This window comes from Metopolophium dirhodum, chromosome 3 (genome assembly GCF_019925205.1).
Source record: "Metopolophium dirhodum isolate CAU chromosome 3, ASM1992520v1, whole genome shotgun sequence".
NCBI classification, from domain to species: domain Eukaryota; kingdom Metazoa; phylum Arthropoda; class Insecta; order Hemiptera; family Aphididae; genus Metopolophium; species Metopolophium dirhodum.
The window spans coordinates 40,277,408-40,293,005 of NC_083562.1; the positions used below are offsets into that span (position 1 = coordinate 40,277,408).

The 15,598-nt window shown below is 27.2% G+C and overlaps 3 protein-coding genes across 5 annotated transcripts in view; 2 read left to right on the forward strand and 1 right to left on the reverse strand.

Annotated features, from left to right (window-relative positions):
- The first annotated feature begins 1,375 nt into the window (after positions 1–1,375).
- On the forward strand, positions 1,376–7,652 carry LOC132941832 (switch-associated protein 70-like). Its single transcript, XM_061010028.1, has 11 exons — positions 1,376–1,654; positions 1,741–1,849; positions 4,793–4,912; positions 4,991–5,197; positions 5,278–5,511; positions 5,777–5,991; positions 6,138–6,318; positions 6,379–6,515; positions 6,819–6,955; positions 7,071–7,195; positions 7,370–7,652. Exons 2-11 carry the CDS (start codon positions 1,751–1,753, stop codon positions 7,463–7,465), a joined length of 1,551 nt encoding a protein of 516 aa, XP_060866011.1. The 5' UTR covers positions 1,376–1,654; positions 1,741–1,750; the 3' UTR covers positions 7,466–7,652.
- On the reverse strand, positions 7,597–9,744 carry LOC132941833 (transcription elongation factor SPT4). Of its 2 annotated transcripts, XM_061010029.1 has the most exons (5): positions 9,607–9,744; positions 9,454–9,537; positions 7,994–8,100; positions 7,857–7,912; positions 7,597–7,774 (listed from the first exon to the last, which is right to left on the reverse strand). In XM_061010029.1, the coding sequence occupies exons 2-5, from the start codon at positions 9,520–9,522 to the stop codon at positions 7,656–7,658; spliced, it is 351 nt and encodes a 116-aa protein (XP_060866012.1). In that variant the 5' UTR covers positions 9,523–9,537; positions 9,607–9,744; the 3' UTR covers positions 7,597–7,655. The 2 variants fall into 2 exon arrangements, with proteins under 2 accessions (XP_060866012.1, XP_060866013.1); XM_061010030.1 differs by lacking the exon at positions 9,607–9,744 and having other exon boundaries at positions 9,454–9,600.
- A 3,662-nt stretch (positions 9,745–13,406) lies between these two features.
- Positions 13,407–15,598, forward strand: part of LOC132941006 (D(4) dopamine receptor-like) — a 146,592-nt gene continuing 144,400 nt past the window's right edge. Inside the window, exon 1 of one of the 2 annotated variants that reach the window (XM_061008852.1) lies at positions 13,407–13,470. The gene's annotated coding sequence lies outside the window, so the exon portion shown is untranslated. The remainder of the gene's footprint in view (positions 13,471–15,598) is intronic. The other variant, XM_061008851.1, reaches the window with a different exon arrangement.

The following is a 15,598-nucleotide window of genomic DNA, read 5'->3' on the forward strand; positions in this document are numbered from 1 at the left end:
AAATACGCACGTTCGAATAATTTGTCGTAAAAAACAGTTTTACACATAATATAATATACGTACACTGCACAACACAGCTGATAATGCGTCAAAAAACCGTATGTCATCGTCACGGCCATATAATATAGGCGGTGCATATTATACGATATACCGGTGTCGTAAATTTAATAATATAACTTATAAATGTATATGACAATATGATAATACAGTTATATAATAACAAAAATAATTATACGATTATTTGTCACGACACTTTTTTCTGTTTGGACGATTTTCTAAGTGGAACATTTTTTTTAAGCGAAATTACTATATATATACCTAATCTAAATAATAATAATTTAATATATAGACAGCAGAAAGTGGACACAGTGTCTCGTGTCCAACACACACACACAACAAATAACTACAACTAATAAACGGTATAATAATGTACGATACTTTTAGAAAAACATAGTGCTGTACGGGGGGGGGATGGGGTAGAGGGTTCACCCCCATATTTAAATCCTGTCTACAGTACTGGTGTTGTAGATCAGTCATACTTTTAATTTGTATCTATATTTTAATACGTACTTATACTATACAAACATATAGCAAATAGTTGCGTTCGGTAGAACCAATTGTGAATTATATAGCTTTGATATAAAAGCTAACTGAACTATATTATTTATTATTATTAACTATTATTAGAGCCTTTAGCGGTTTAAAAGAACATTATTTGTTTTTGTTTAAATTATCTTTTCAATTTTAAGCGAGTTATGAGTATGTAAAATAGTTTAATTTAAAAATGCTCATTAAGTAATAACTAGCTTTAAATTGAAATGTCGTAAAAGGTACAAACACATATAATGTTCTTATAGGTTCCTTTAAGAGTACTGAGTAGGACGTTAAGTGAATTCACTCTAATCGTTACGTAATAAAAACACAAAATTGGCTTGGTTGTAAACGCGAATTTGCACTGTTGTATTTTATTATCATACATACTGTTTGCATATTTGTTAGTCAGTGAACACTTGTGGGTATGACTTGTCCTCTTAAACTTTTTCTTTTCGGAATCACGAAAATCGACTGGAAAAATTATAAGCCCGTACATGTAGGCGGCAAGTTGGCGTATTACATACAAATATGATACATTTAGTGTATTATATAATATAAAATATTATTTACGTATCTACCCATTTATGCTGTATAAGTATATTATTCTATATATAATATCGTCGTAGGTACAAACGTGCCGGCATTGAATGTTCATTCATATATGGTCAAGACCGTGGTCGCGGGGAACGAATGACCGTGCGGCGGCGGCGAGAGGAACCGGACCAAGGAAGCGGTGGCGGCGGCCTTACGCGGCGGCGGCGTCGCACGATGGACCTCCGTCGCCGAACCGAGCAGTGTGCTCCGCCGCAGTTGTGGTGTCGTCCGGGTTTTACTCCGCTCTAGTTTGGCGTGCGACTTTTCAATATTTTTATATTATATCGCGCGTTACGAAATTATTAACGTCGAATTATTACATCGTCAATAAATATCCTAACTTTTTTTGTTTTTATAAACATTTAAAAAACCTACACTATTTTTTAAATATTATTACATATCAGCTGTTGAGCTTTAGGTATATACATTTACTTGAACTACAGCCTGCTCCTGGTAGTCGGTCAAGGTACGAACGAAGGCATAACATTATTATTCGTATGACATTATGATATTGTTGTGTTTAATTTAACATTATAACGTAATGTATTACAGTGCGTCGGCGATGGCGACGCTACTGAAGAACGTCACCAATTGCATATGGCAAGCGTTCAACTCGCTGGACACGGACGACACAGGAACAGTGGTCAAGTCCAAGCTCAAAGTGAGTGTCTCTATGGTTACCACGTTATAATAATAATAGTATTCTGTAAACCTACCCCGCGGGGTACAAAAATTCGGATGACGACAGTGGAGAGACTGAGAGAGTATATTTATATTTATATAGTTTATTTATAGTATTTATAGTTTAGTATATCTAAACGACTAAACCTACCAACGATTTCAGTTTTTAAAATCTTGGCAAATATAAATTATTATACTCATTACTCGCATAGTCTCTCTTATACCGACACCTACAACGAGTATAATACATATTATAATATAAAACTATATAATAATATTGTAATTTGTGGCACGTTATTCCTGATATTATATATTTACATGAACTCGAACCGAATAAATTAAACCTAACGAACACTTTTCAATTATAACCACGGATTTCTCGCGATAGATTTTATAATAATTATTATTGTACACATATAGTAATTCTATATAAGTGTACACATTATTATATATTTATATGTAGCGTATAAATGTTTAATTGTAGAATATGTGTACACATCCTTAGATTAACTGTATTTGGTATCAAAATCATTTTAATCGTTTTGATCCCATAATGTCGTCCGCGCCAGGTGACGTCATTTTCAAATGGTTTTTTGATCGTCGCTGATGACATTGCCGTCTGTAGATTTATAATATACATATAATATTATATAGGTACACACACACACATATATATAATATGAACTTATCATTGGTGACGTCACGTTCGTAGAATAATAATTTTTATTTCAAATAAATGATACATTTCCTCAATGACCATAATACTAATTACATCGAATCTCATTATAGACAATCGTATTTTTCGTACATAATCTGTTCATAATATCAATTGGTTTTAAACTTTGGTCAAAATAAGATTTGAGTAGGTACCATTTATTATTATTATTATTATTTTTTATTAACAACGCGTAACTGGGAAAGTACCTAAAAACAATATACAATAACGAAAACAAATCGGCTACAGTACATTACGTATTATGTAAATATTGAATTTCAAACATGAACTTTAATTTAAACGATTGATTTATATAAAGATAAGTATATATATTACATAATAAGTTCATTTTAGTTAGGTCACTGGGTTCTGGATTTGTAGGTGGTTTAGAGGAATTAATCTTTTTCAATACAGTTTAGTATTTAGTATTTACCATTACCTATATTGATTGAAATATTGAATGTAAATTAAGTGATACTGTTAGAAGTAAAAATTGAGCTATTCGACAAATGCAATTAATTATTAGGTACCTACATATTATGTAAAAAAAATAATATAAAAATGAAAATAAGGCTAATATACGAAATAGGCATTTTGAATATTATATTAAAAGAAACAAATTTTTTAAAAAAATACAATTTTGTTAACAGTTTGTTATTATTGTGATGATTAATATAATTTCTGCGAATGATTACGAGTGAAGTGTGTAGGCATGGTATTATACATTCTACGGACGATGACGTCATTCCGTAGTTTTACTTATTCTAACATAATTACACCGAGTTAGATTTAGATAACACTCCAAAGTAGGTATGCTGCAGTATGCACCTATTTATTTTTATGACTTTTTAGTTCTTGTAGACTTAGGTATCTTACATATTGTATGATATTTATTTTTATTTAAAACGAAAGTAGGTAGCTCATAAGGCATATGGCATAATAATACTGATGAATTATTTAGATGATAAATTGTGTCTCGTTTTCGAGTTTGGTATACAGGTATGAGGTATACTACCAGCTATACCGTAAAATCGTAACAACATAAAATTCTACAAAAAGGTACATGTAAAATATTGTTAAAGTTGTCTACAAATATATTTACATTTTTTTTTTTTTTTTAGGTATACTTACCTACTTACTTAATAGTTAAGTTAAATGCTTATATAAATATATTTGTATTTTGTATAAAAGTATTAATCATTAAATATAATACAAATATATGGTTATACTATTACCACAGACTATATGAAATATATATATATTTATTTTATATAGTCTATGCTATTACTCTCTGATTAAATTTTTTTTCCTATCTCAAATACTTTTGATTAATTTCTTAAAAATGTCCTATCCTATATTTTAGTAATTTTTATGTCCCACTTTGCTGATTGAAATGCCGCTCTATTGGATTAAAAATATTTATATTATATGATTTAAAATTGTCCATTTTACATAAATACAATAGTCGGGTAATTGATGTTATAACTTAAAAACTAATTTAGGTTGTAACAGAAAAGTTAAATTTGGAATATAGACGTATAGTTTCTAAAATGTACAAGTAAATAAATTTTATCTGCAATAATTGTATTATGTAAACATTTCTTTAAAATTATAAAATCAAGTCAACAAATCAAAGTTAATACTGATAAAAATGTCGATAATTGGAAATTTTTTAATAATGTTTAATCAAAACAGTCAATAATCAATATGTATGCCGTAATTTGAAATCATGGGAATTTATCGTTTATGTATGAAATACTTAATAAACTAGTTGGATGTATTATGTAGGTATATAATTAGATATGATTATTATTAGACATATCACGTCATGTATAGGTACCTACTATTGGAACTAACTACTGAGTGTCTGTATGACTCTTAATCTCTTAAATGGCACATCGGTATGACATAATATACTGTATTGGTATACAACTAAAAACCCATAGACATATAGACAATAGAGATATACAAGTGAGAATAAAAATTAACTTGATTTTAATTGACAAACATTGCATATAAATTCTAAGTATTCTATATTATTGTAATGGATCTAGGACACATTTTCCTTATTACTTATACAGTCATACAAATATATCGATAAGAAATGCATTTTTATCATTAAGTAAATCAATCGTAAAACTATACATTTTAATATTTTATTGAATAAACAAATATTCTAACTCATAATTATTTTGTTTTTTGAAATAGGTTTTAACAGCAAATATCGGTATTCTCCTTGACCTTTATAGCGTAGAAAAAGGCCTTGAACACTACAGAAGTACAACAACGTTAAACTTTCAACATTACAAATATTATTTATTGAGAGAAGTATATACAGATATATAATATACATAATGCTTAGTTGACTAAACTATACTTATTTTACTAGAAATCTTTGTGTTTTAGGTTTTTCTATCGCTTCCAAACATACTATCTTTACCAGTACTTCAGGGATTTGAGTCAAATATAGATGAGACATGTTGGATAATTTGTAAAAAAGATTTTATTTCTAAATGCCAAGTATTACCAGAGGATTGTATGTATAAATTATTCAGGGTATTTTGTTTTTTGTCGGAGCTTATAGTAGATCCAGATAGACCAAATCGATTCCAAGTAATTTCTTGTTGATAAATATTCCTAATCATTCTTAATAATATTTCTAATTTATTTAATGAAATTATACACCTATACAGGTTATTATGGATACATCAGAAGTGGGTTTGGTGGCTTCACAAATTGTTACTTCATTAGGTGCTGACTGGGACCAATCGGGTTTTGAAGAGCTCATTGGAAATGCTAATGGATTTCAGTTTGGCACGTTTTTAACATTACTAGAGAAGCGATATTTAGCTGACGTGGATCGTGCAGGCTTGGTAGAAGCATTAAATGCTGTTACAAATACGTTCATCGATGATATCATAAAAAAAGTAAGGCAAATAAAATTGAATATTTAAATTATTACAAGTTATAATTCAATATTAACATGTTTAAAAAATAAACAGGTAACTGATTATTTTTAATTAAAAAAACACATTCATATTTTTCAAAAACGTATGCCAAAATGTCAAAAGCGATATTATTATTCCACAATAAAATACAGTTGTGCAATCCTCTTTACTTGGTTCAAAAGCTAATAAAGCTTTATAAAATGTTGTTGATTTAAAAAATTATTTTCATAATTTTTTTTGATAGGGAGTGTTGTTGAAACGTGGTTATTTATTGCCAACACTACGAGAGTATTGGTTTGTATTAAAACCATGTCAACTATTATACTATAAGAATGAAGAAGAAAAAGAGCAGTGTGGATCTATAACCTTAGACCCGAGATGTTGGGTAGATTCTAATTTACAACGTATAATGTTGCACACAACTGAAAGGACTTTTGAATTAGCCACTAAGGATCATAGGTAAGTTAAAACTGGTTAAAAACAGTGTCATACCAGCCGTAAAGGTCTGTATGTGACCAAGCCAAATTAATTAAAAAATTAGTTTTTGATTAGTTTAAAAATATAATGTTGATGTTTTAACTTTTAATAAATATTTAATATTTCAGGAGTCGATTACAGTGGCTATCTGCTTTAAAATTAGCAATATCTTATTCAGCGGGGACAGAAGGTTATCAGAGAACATTGTTGCGTCGTAGGCAAAAACGAAGAAAAGCTGAACTTCAAGAGAAACATAGAAGAAGCAGCATAATACATGACATGGATGTTCAGTTACAAGCTGAGAAACAAGTATGAATAATTTTGAGTTTTATTATTATCAGATTTTATATTATCAGAATATTTGCTTAGGCCAGGGCAGCTATGGAAATCCACGCAAAAGAGCTTAAAGTGGCTAGTGAAAAACACGTTGAAGAATTGGAATGTCTACTTGAGGAAGAAACACAGGCAAAACGTGATGAAGAAATAGTTCGTAACTTACAAGCTAGGTAATAATAATTGTTATTTCTTTGTAAATATATTATGTAATACACACATATAATATACTTCATGTCCTATCAAAATACGTATAGAAGAAAATCAACTAGTATAACTAATATATTGTTGTAATATGTTAATCAATTCAGATTATCACATTTAAAATTATTGAAATTAGAACATTTTGCTTTAATCCCTAAAAAATGATTTTTAACTAGATTTATTTGTGTAAGTGTGCAACTCACAATTATGAAATAAAATTGATTTGTTTATCTATTTCCCTGATTCTTAATATTAAAAGTCACTATTTTTAGAGTATTAAGAGAAGAATGGGAAAAAAGAGAAGAGTTAGAAAGGTTACAAGAAGAACATATATTGCTGTTGGAGCAAGAAAGAGAAAAACGAAAAGAATTTGAGATCAAACAACGAGAGAAAGAAAACCAATTGCTAGGTAAGATATTGATAGAATAATTCACTATTAAATATTGTTCAAGTAAATACAATATAATACTATAGTTAAATACGTCAAATATTTTAAGTTGAAAAAAATTTGTTTATTGTTCTAGAAGCCCAACAGAGGTTAATTGAATTAGAAGCTGAAAAACAGCGACTTGACGACGAATTGACAAGAGCTCAAAAAAAAATTAGTGTTTCCGAAAAAGCTGTAGCATCAATTACAATCGTAGAGCCCGTAATATATTAATTTATATTGATATACATAAAATAACTATTATAGATGTATTTATTATCAAATAATTTAACGATTCAAAAATATGATTTAGATTTATGAATATTAAATATCAACTGTCTAGAGTATAATAACAGTAAATAAAAAAAAATTAAGATATATTGTATGTATTTGCAGGCTGAAACATTGAACATAAAACCACAAGTTAAAGTGAGGAGGACTATGTCATTTATACCATCCACAAAAGAACGACCAATTCATTTTTATAAATGAAAAGACTAACTATTTATTTTTTTGTATTCAATCATTTATTTATAATTATTATGTATTATAATTATTTTTTATTATTATATTTGTCTTGTATACTAAAATGTAAGGAATTTAGAATTAAATTATAAAACAAGTTATACAACGAGTTACAAAATTTTATTTATTTAATAAACATGAGATAAAGGAAAAGTACTTATTTGAATGTTGTATCTCTAGGACGATACGGTATACCTCTGGCCTTCATTTCCCTTACAAAATTTGGAGGTAATCGACCAGCAACAGAAATAGCATAAATGCCTTTTGTAAATCTATCTGTAAAAATAACAGTTCATTAAATATATATTTAAGTATATTATATAGTTAATAATAGTTCAAAATGAAAATTGAAACTTACTGATTTTTTGCCATCTAGCAACCCAACTGTCTTCAGGGCTCATAAGTGCAACCATTCTATGAATAAATAATCAAATAACATACAATTAATAATAGTTATTTTTTAAAGTAGTGTTACAGTAGTATTGTATAACATACCCATCAAAATTTGAGCTAGTACAATCATATACGTGATCACGGTTGTTTTTCAATCTCAAAAATTCATCACAATTGTCACAGCCATCAATTTCAAACTGATCAAAAGACTATAATGAAAATATATATATAAAAAAATTGTTAAACAAATAATTAAATAATTATGCTAAAGCTGAGGGCTTTCGGATGATTATAACTATGACAATTTAAATCACCTTACTTATTAGTTATTTTTTTACAAATATTATTATATATAATTAATAATTATTATTATAATAATTTGTACAGAATTTCTTAATTTCTTAATATATCATTGGGCATAATGATTTTTCGTATTATCTATTATAATACAAATTAATAGTTCTTACTTAATTTCTAATGCTTTGTGAAAAAATTAAATGCGTTTTTTTTAATTGTCGATAAATAATGCATAAATATAAAAATATATTTTTTGTTCAAAATCAACTAAAAAAAACAACATATTTTTTCACAGCTAAATTTATTATTAGTAAGTTGGATTGCAATAACTTTACTTAAAATACCTCTTAAGTTAAGTTACAGATAATTATTTTTGTTGTTAAAAATATAATTTACATTCTATACAGTACAATAAAATATAATGAGTAAAGTTGATTAATAATGGTTATTGACAGGAGGTTAGCATTTATGGGCAGACATTCAGCAGTGCCAACCGACTAGGTACTTTTTAGGTAGCTATTATTGGTTTTTTTTAAAAATCTTTGTAGGACTCTAGGCCACTTTCTTTTGAGTCTTCTACATACATTACGGGGAAGTGAGATAGAGGGATAGTCGTTTGAAGAATGGGTTACTGTGGGAGTTTAAGTTAGTATGCAATTTAAAGTAATATAGTTTTGCTTATTGATTAAGGGTAGGCATTTTTAGGTCCTTGTGAAGATTATTGTTTGTAAAATACCAAGAAGAAGACGCTACAGTCGTAAGTAGATGAATTGAAATGCCTGAAACATTTTTGTATTGGATGGCATTGCAGAACCCCATACGTCCAAAATAATTGAATTATTGACTGGTATATGGTAAATTTATTGGATAGGGAGAGTTTGGATTTCAAGAGTGGTCTTAACATAACAGATTGGTGAGTTGAGATTTCTAAGTGAAAATGTTACTTGAACAGATTTAGATTCATTTATTTTAATTTTCCACCTGTTTGCCCACAAGTCATATTTAAATGGTTTTGAATCATATCACCGGTTGTAACGCGGTTTTTGTGAGTCGTCAGCATATGTACTTAGATAATATGTATAAACAGTTTTCGGTATGTTGTGAGTGAAAATAGAGCAAAGGAAGATAATTATTTAAGTTAAAATATTTGATGTTAAAAACAACAATAGAATTAGGCAAACAGATTAAATTAGATATATTACAAAATGTATGTGTAGCTATACAACTTTTTGTTTTGTATCTTATTTATGAATCATAATAATTACCTTAATTAACGAACACACAAGACATGCTCTTGCGGATCTCATATCCTTGGGAATCGAGTCGAGCGACATATTTCCTATATAGATCTAAAAAGACGTTAACTATTTAATAAAAGATACTATTTAGATGTGAAATTCAATTTTTATAATAATTACCGAATTTAATGAATACAGCTGATGAAAAAGTATTAAGTAATAATTGAAAAATACAAACCTGTAAAAGTGTTAACTGTAATAAATAAATAAATAATAATAATATTATTATATTTTTTGATCGCATTATCAAGAAAAAAATCTTCTTATCAAAACCGTCAATATTTCAAAGACGTTATAAAATAATATCATGTTGTAATGACACATAACAATAATAATAATATTATACGCAGGACACGGATTTGAATGCAAAATTCATAAATTTAATGTTAAAATATTTTGAGTATTTTTTATATTTAAAAATTGCAGTTTTAGATTTTGAGCAGAGCGATGATTGTATTGATTTTACAATGGTGTGTGTTTTTTTTCCTGTCAGCAACATTTTGGGTAGGTAGTAAAAATGCTCAAATTTTTTATGTCTATAATTTCAACAATTTCAACAGTTTAAGAAAATAATTCATCAAATTTGTATTTTTAGTGATGCAGAATATTGGATGAACGGTTCTTTAGCAAAATGTTGAGCATCATAATTCTGATATAACTTTAAATTGACTGTATAATGTATATAGGTAATATATTTATATTTTATATAGTGACTGGTATATAGAAACAGAAAAGGAAATATATAGATTATGTAAGGGTTGTGAAACTAGAATCTGGGACATATTTTTTTGTGTAAGTACTGAGTAGGCCCGACTCTTATACACGTTCACCAGAGTGGTTGAAGAGCTAAAAAAAAAAATGAGCAAAATAAAAAAATAAAAATAGCTACCATTCTTATATCTCACTTTTAAGTTTTAGTTTATAAAAATTAAAAATGATTCCTCACATTTTAAAATATTTAACACGTTTAATCTAGGTAATATAAAAATTATTATTTATTCTATTTGTAATATTAATTTATTATAGTATATTATATATTGTGCTATAATCTATAGTAGAATTAAAAAGTACTAATTAGCACAAACAAAACAAGTTATTGCTTAAAAGTAAAATAAATCAATGATTTCCATTATGAATTTAATATATTTTTAAATTTCAATAATTATTGTGTCAGTTCCATCATCAGCAGTTTTATTAAAATTCTTAATTTTTAATTTATATTTATTAACGAGTAACCTATAATGTTTTTAGAGTTTTATTAAACAAATGCTAATTTCATTAGTTGGATTTACAGGTAAGATGAGAAAATTGTGTACTGTGTAAAGAAACACTAAAAAATGTTTACATTAGTAAAATTGAATTCATAAAGTTTGTGTTATTCAGTAATTGATCAAATATTAAGATTTATATAATAATTATTTTTATGCAAACTATAAATAAATAATTGAGTTTGTAAATTATATGTTGAACCTGTTGAAGCCTGTTGGTATATATATTTTTTTTTACTCGTCACTCTTCCACTCTGGTATGTAGTATTATAATGCATATTTTAAAATTTGAACACCAGTATGTAGTAGATGTGGCGATGCGGGCATGTATAATTTACTGTCGAAAACGGTAGGAAAATCAGACGACGAAATGGGGCAGACGTTCTGAAAATAATGTTAAAATAATAAAGAGCATGTTTCTCTTAGTTAGTACATAATTTAGTTGATTATTATTCAATGGTGTGTAAACGCTCGAAGGCAAACAATGGCGGTTCTATTTTAATTATTAATTTTGCAAGATGTTGCATTGCCCGTACGCCGGAAACAATGCAAAGCTAAAGGCAAGGGCCTTATTATAGAATTCTCTACTATGTACCTAAAAACATGTATCCATAAAAAATATGACGCATAATAATATGTACCAAGTCAGAGTACAATTCTCGATTTACGAAATCCGTTTTCATTGCATTAAGTATGTTTTAATTTTTTCAATAAACTTCAAAATAGGTAGTAGTTATATTAAAAACACGAATATATCTACGTATTTCCTTTTAAGAAATATACATATTATAGTATTTACATAAATATAATAATAATAGATGTATAAATATGCGAACTTTTTTGGATATTTTAATATAGAAAATAGGAAATATTATATAAAAAAAAATATATTACAGAACTGTTTAGATGGAATAATATAAAAAAATAAAAACTAAAAAGAATGTCAAGTTTTATATACCTAGGTAATAATATAATTCGAAGCCTTCAACCCAACCCATGACAACACTAACAAAATAATCGCATTTCATAAACAAATTGATATGTACAACCTAATTTAAGAGCTAGTATATTTATATGTAACAAAAAAAAAACTAATTTATATGTAAAACTAATTTAAGAAACTATTGTATCATTTATATGTAACTAAATACCTCTTTTTTGTTGCAAGCTAATAACCTTAGCAGTTGAAACTGTACCATGAATAATAAAAAAAAAATATATATAATATTGTTATAATACGCTTACAAATTTACAATAAGGGAGCACTGTATATTTAATATTTATAAATCTTTCAATAGATTATAGGTAAACAGCTGAACATTATAACGATTTAAATTATAATATCCAAAGTAAAGCCATGATTTTTTTTAAAGTGATTTTTAAGAGGCCTTGCTTCTGCCGTCAATTTTAGCTGAAAAGATACAAAGTATTGACAAAATTAAAGTTAGTTAACGTTGTCCGATTTTGATTCTGAAAAAAAATTTGAACTCACCAGAAAATTGTCTGTAGATCCTACCAAGCACTTTGTAAGAACTAAATTTTATATTATTATGAATTGTAATTGAAAATTTTAAAACATGAACTTTTTCGAATCATAATTAAAATTAAAATAATATTGAAAATGGAAAATGTTTCGTACGATCTGCAGACATTTTTCTGCTAAATTCTTAATTCAAATATTTTTTCAGTATCAAAAACAGATAACGTTAACCAATTTAAATTTTGTCAAAACAAATGTATGTTTTTGTAAAATTCGTGTAGTGAAATTTATATGGTTATCGAGTTATTGACATGTGGCATGCGCGTACTAGAGAGGATACTAGCATTTAATTTCTCCTCTAATAATCATTTACAACTAACACATCGATCCCAGGCGGCTATGACAAGATTAGAAATTGCCTAAATGTTGTCCCTTAAATAATGACCGTAGTAAGGCCCCTTAATCAAAATAATTATTGGTAATGTGGCTATTTTAATTTGTTCTATACTACTAGCATTTAAAATTATTGTTTGATTTAGGCCATTTAGGGTAGGTACTAGGTACCTATAGGAGTTTCAAGTACCTACTTGTATAATACTTTCTTCTCTAACTTATCATAACAGTTTTTGATAGTGTATATAAAAACGAATTACATAATTAATTATTTTTATTTGCATATTATATTTTTAATACATTTCATGAATGAGACCTTTATGTTCATAAACAATGATAGGTATATATTATGTATTAAGCTCTAAAAATCAGGGACGGAACATTAGTTTATAAAATCTAAGTTAGGTTTACATTTTATTTTAACTGACTGTGATGCTTTTACTCTTTGGATATTCTCTGAGATTTGTCTTGTTCAGTTTTTTGATTTGTTAGTCTATTATAAGTTTGGACATTGAATGACATTAGCAACACCATGTAATTTGCTTTTGTAAATGTTTTCGAAAACTTGAATAGATCGTGGGAATAGGGTAGGTATTATTTTGTATACCGACTTGGATATTCGGGAAATCGGGAATGCTCTGTATTTTTTTGTCAAACACGTGCTGACCTTAAAAATGGTGTGCGAACCTAACCTGTAACGTAGTAACCCACTACCGCGCCACTGGTGGTGTCGCCTGTGATTGTTGGTTCCCATTGGGGTAGTCTACGCGGCATTTTGCGCGGTTTGGGCGACAGTTCGCCGGCATCGCTCGCACGTTTCCGCCGTTTCTTCCGATAGATCCCGTAAGTATTATTTTTAATATAAATTCGGTTGATATGCGCGTAATAAAAAATTATATAAAAAATTAAAATAGGTTCTATCGTTTAAAATTTAGACGTGAGCTAATTTTTGTGTTTAATTTGCTTTTGTTGTTTTTTTGTACTTTGAGTGCTTAAAGTAGGAATATTATAGGTATGTGGTATTATTGGTATGTACAAACACAGTTTTAAATGCAATAAAATTGATGAAATATAAAAGTTAAATTAACTAGGTATCTTTTATTAATGAATTATATTAGTTAGAGATATTAATTAAACGAAATCAATAATTTAATAAACTGGTTCACAGTAGTTATCTTTTGTATCTCATAGATATAGTATGTATAAAATATAATCTAAAATAAATATTTTCTGTCTTAAGAAACAGAATTTATTTATTTAAATATTTGGGTTTGAAAAACGGTAAACGTACAACTTTAATTGATATTTATTTTAAGGTATGTATAGTAAAGCACTTCTATAAAAAATTAATCAAATTGTTTGAATTGAGCTAATTAACTAATATGTCATAATATTTTACTCCTTATTCGTTTATAATCTATTGAGTTTATCGTAGCATATGTTCATATATAACTAAATATGCAGTTACTATATATTATGTATGCTATCCTTAATTAAGTAATTTAATTGATTGTATAAAACTATAAAATCCCACGAAGGGAAAACCATTTAAACTGAATTAATTATAGATTTCCATTAGATGTCAATAATAAATAATTTGATGAATTATAGTATGGTCTTGAAAAAGAGCGATTGCATTTTTGAAATTTATATAAAATTATTGGAATGATCCTTTATTTTCAATTGTAATGAGTTCTGTGTATTCTGCTGCAATGATTTTATAAGCGACTTCTAGCCCCTGAATACTTAAAAACAGAGTTTCTGAAATCAATGTCATACCATTTATAATTTCTATACTATAATGTCTAACGTCTGACGATTATAAATATTTAGTTTTTTTTAAGTTTACATTTAATTACAATTTTTTTAAATTATACATCGTATTAAAATATAGATATTACTTTATAAAACATTAATATTTAATAACACTTGTTCCAATATAATTTATTATACATTATTAAAATTATATACGTATCATTGTATAAATAAATACATTTTTATGGTTTGGAAATTGAGACTCAAACAATAATATCATTAAAACCTTTATATTTGAAATATATTATATTACAGCCAACATCTTTACGCATCTTTATGTGTACCATTAGTGTATTCATATACAAGTAAAGTAGTTGATCAATGGGTTTAAGTAAAGTATCACAGAATTCAGATAGGTAATATTAGTATTTAACTAAATAGTTTAGTGGTTTCACTTTTATAGTTGGGTATGATTATAATGTGACTATAAAAGGCTTCGTTACCTAAAGTTTTACTTCCTTGATATATCTTCACAAACCTTATTGAGTTAGCAACAAATTAAACCAAAAAAAAAATAAATAAAAATAAGAACAATGTTAAATCATTATACCTAAGTTAGGAAAAGTTAGTTAGTTCGAAGTTGATATTTTGAGGTTAGAGTTACGAGAGAGTTATATTTATGTCGAATAATTTGTAGGACTTTCAAAAAAAATCTTTAAATAAATAAACAGCACTCTCTTTAAATTACAAACTGATGACAGCAGATAATAAATATTATTTAAAAATTGTATATTTTTAAACTATCCGTTGTTCAGACTGTTTGGTATAATTACTTTGTTTTTAATTTTATACTAGGGTTCTAAAAAACTAAAAAAATCTTACGACGATCATCGTAACGTTGTATATTCTAAACTGAAAATATTACATTTTTTTTTTATTTTTGTTGATATAAAAATTAAATGCCTACTAGTTGTATTGGGTTTTAATATGACAAATAACGGATTAATACGTAGTTTGTGTGACTTAGAATTTGTAATACGACGTTTCGATGTTTGAATATTAGAAATCTGTTTTTAATTGTTCCGTTGGGAAAACTTGTGTCGTTTGTTGTTCAATGGAGCTACTAATAAATCCAGAAACTTGAACTTTGGGTATGGTCATAATATAAGTGTTGATATAAATTATTATGTTGTAAATTGTTATGATGTTTTGTCGT

Coding starts and splice junctions, on each gene's coding strand:
- LOC132941832 (XM_061010028.1), top strand. CDS start 1,751: ATGGCGACGCTACTGAAGAACGTCACCAATTGCATATGGCAAGCGTTC. Junction 6,319..6,378: donor AGTTACAAGCTGAGAAACAA/GTATGAATAATT, acceptor ATATTTGCTTAG/GCCAGGGCAGCTATGGAAAT. Junction 6,516..6,818: donor GTTCGTAACTTACAAGCTAG/GTAATAATAATT, acceptor CACTATTTTTAG/AGTATTAAGAGAAGAATGGG.
- LOC132941833 (XM_061010029.1), bottom strand. CDS start 9,522: ATGTCGCTCGACTCGATTCCCAAGGATATGAGATCCGCAAGAGCATGT. Junction 7,913..7,993: donor ACTAGCTCAAATTTTGATGG/GTATGTTATACA, acceptor ATTTATTCATAG/AATGGTTGCACTTATGAGCC. Junction 7,775..7,856: donor TGCTAGATGGCAAAAAATCA/GTAAGTTTCAAT, acceptor TTATTTTTACAG/ATAGATTTACAAAAGGCATT.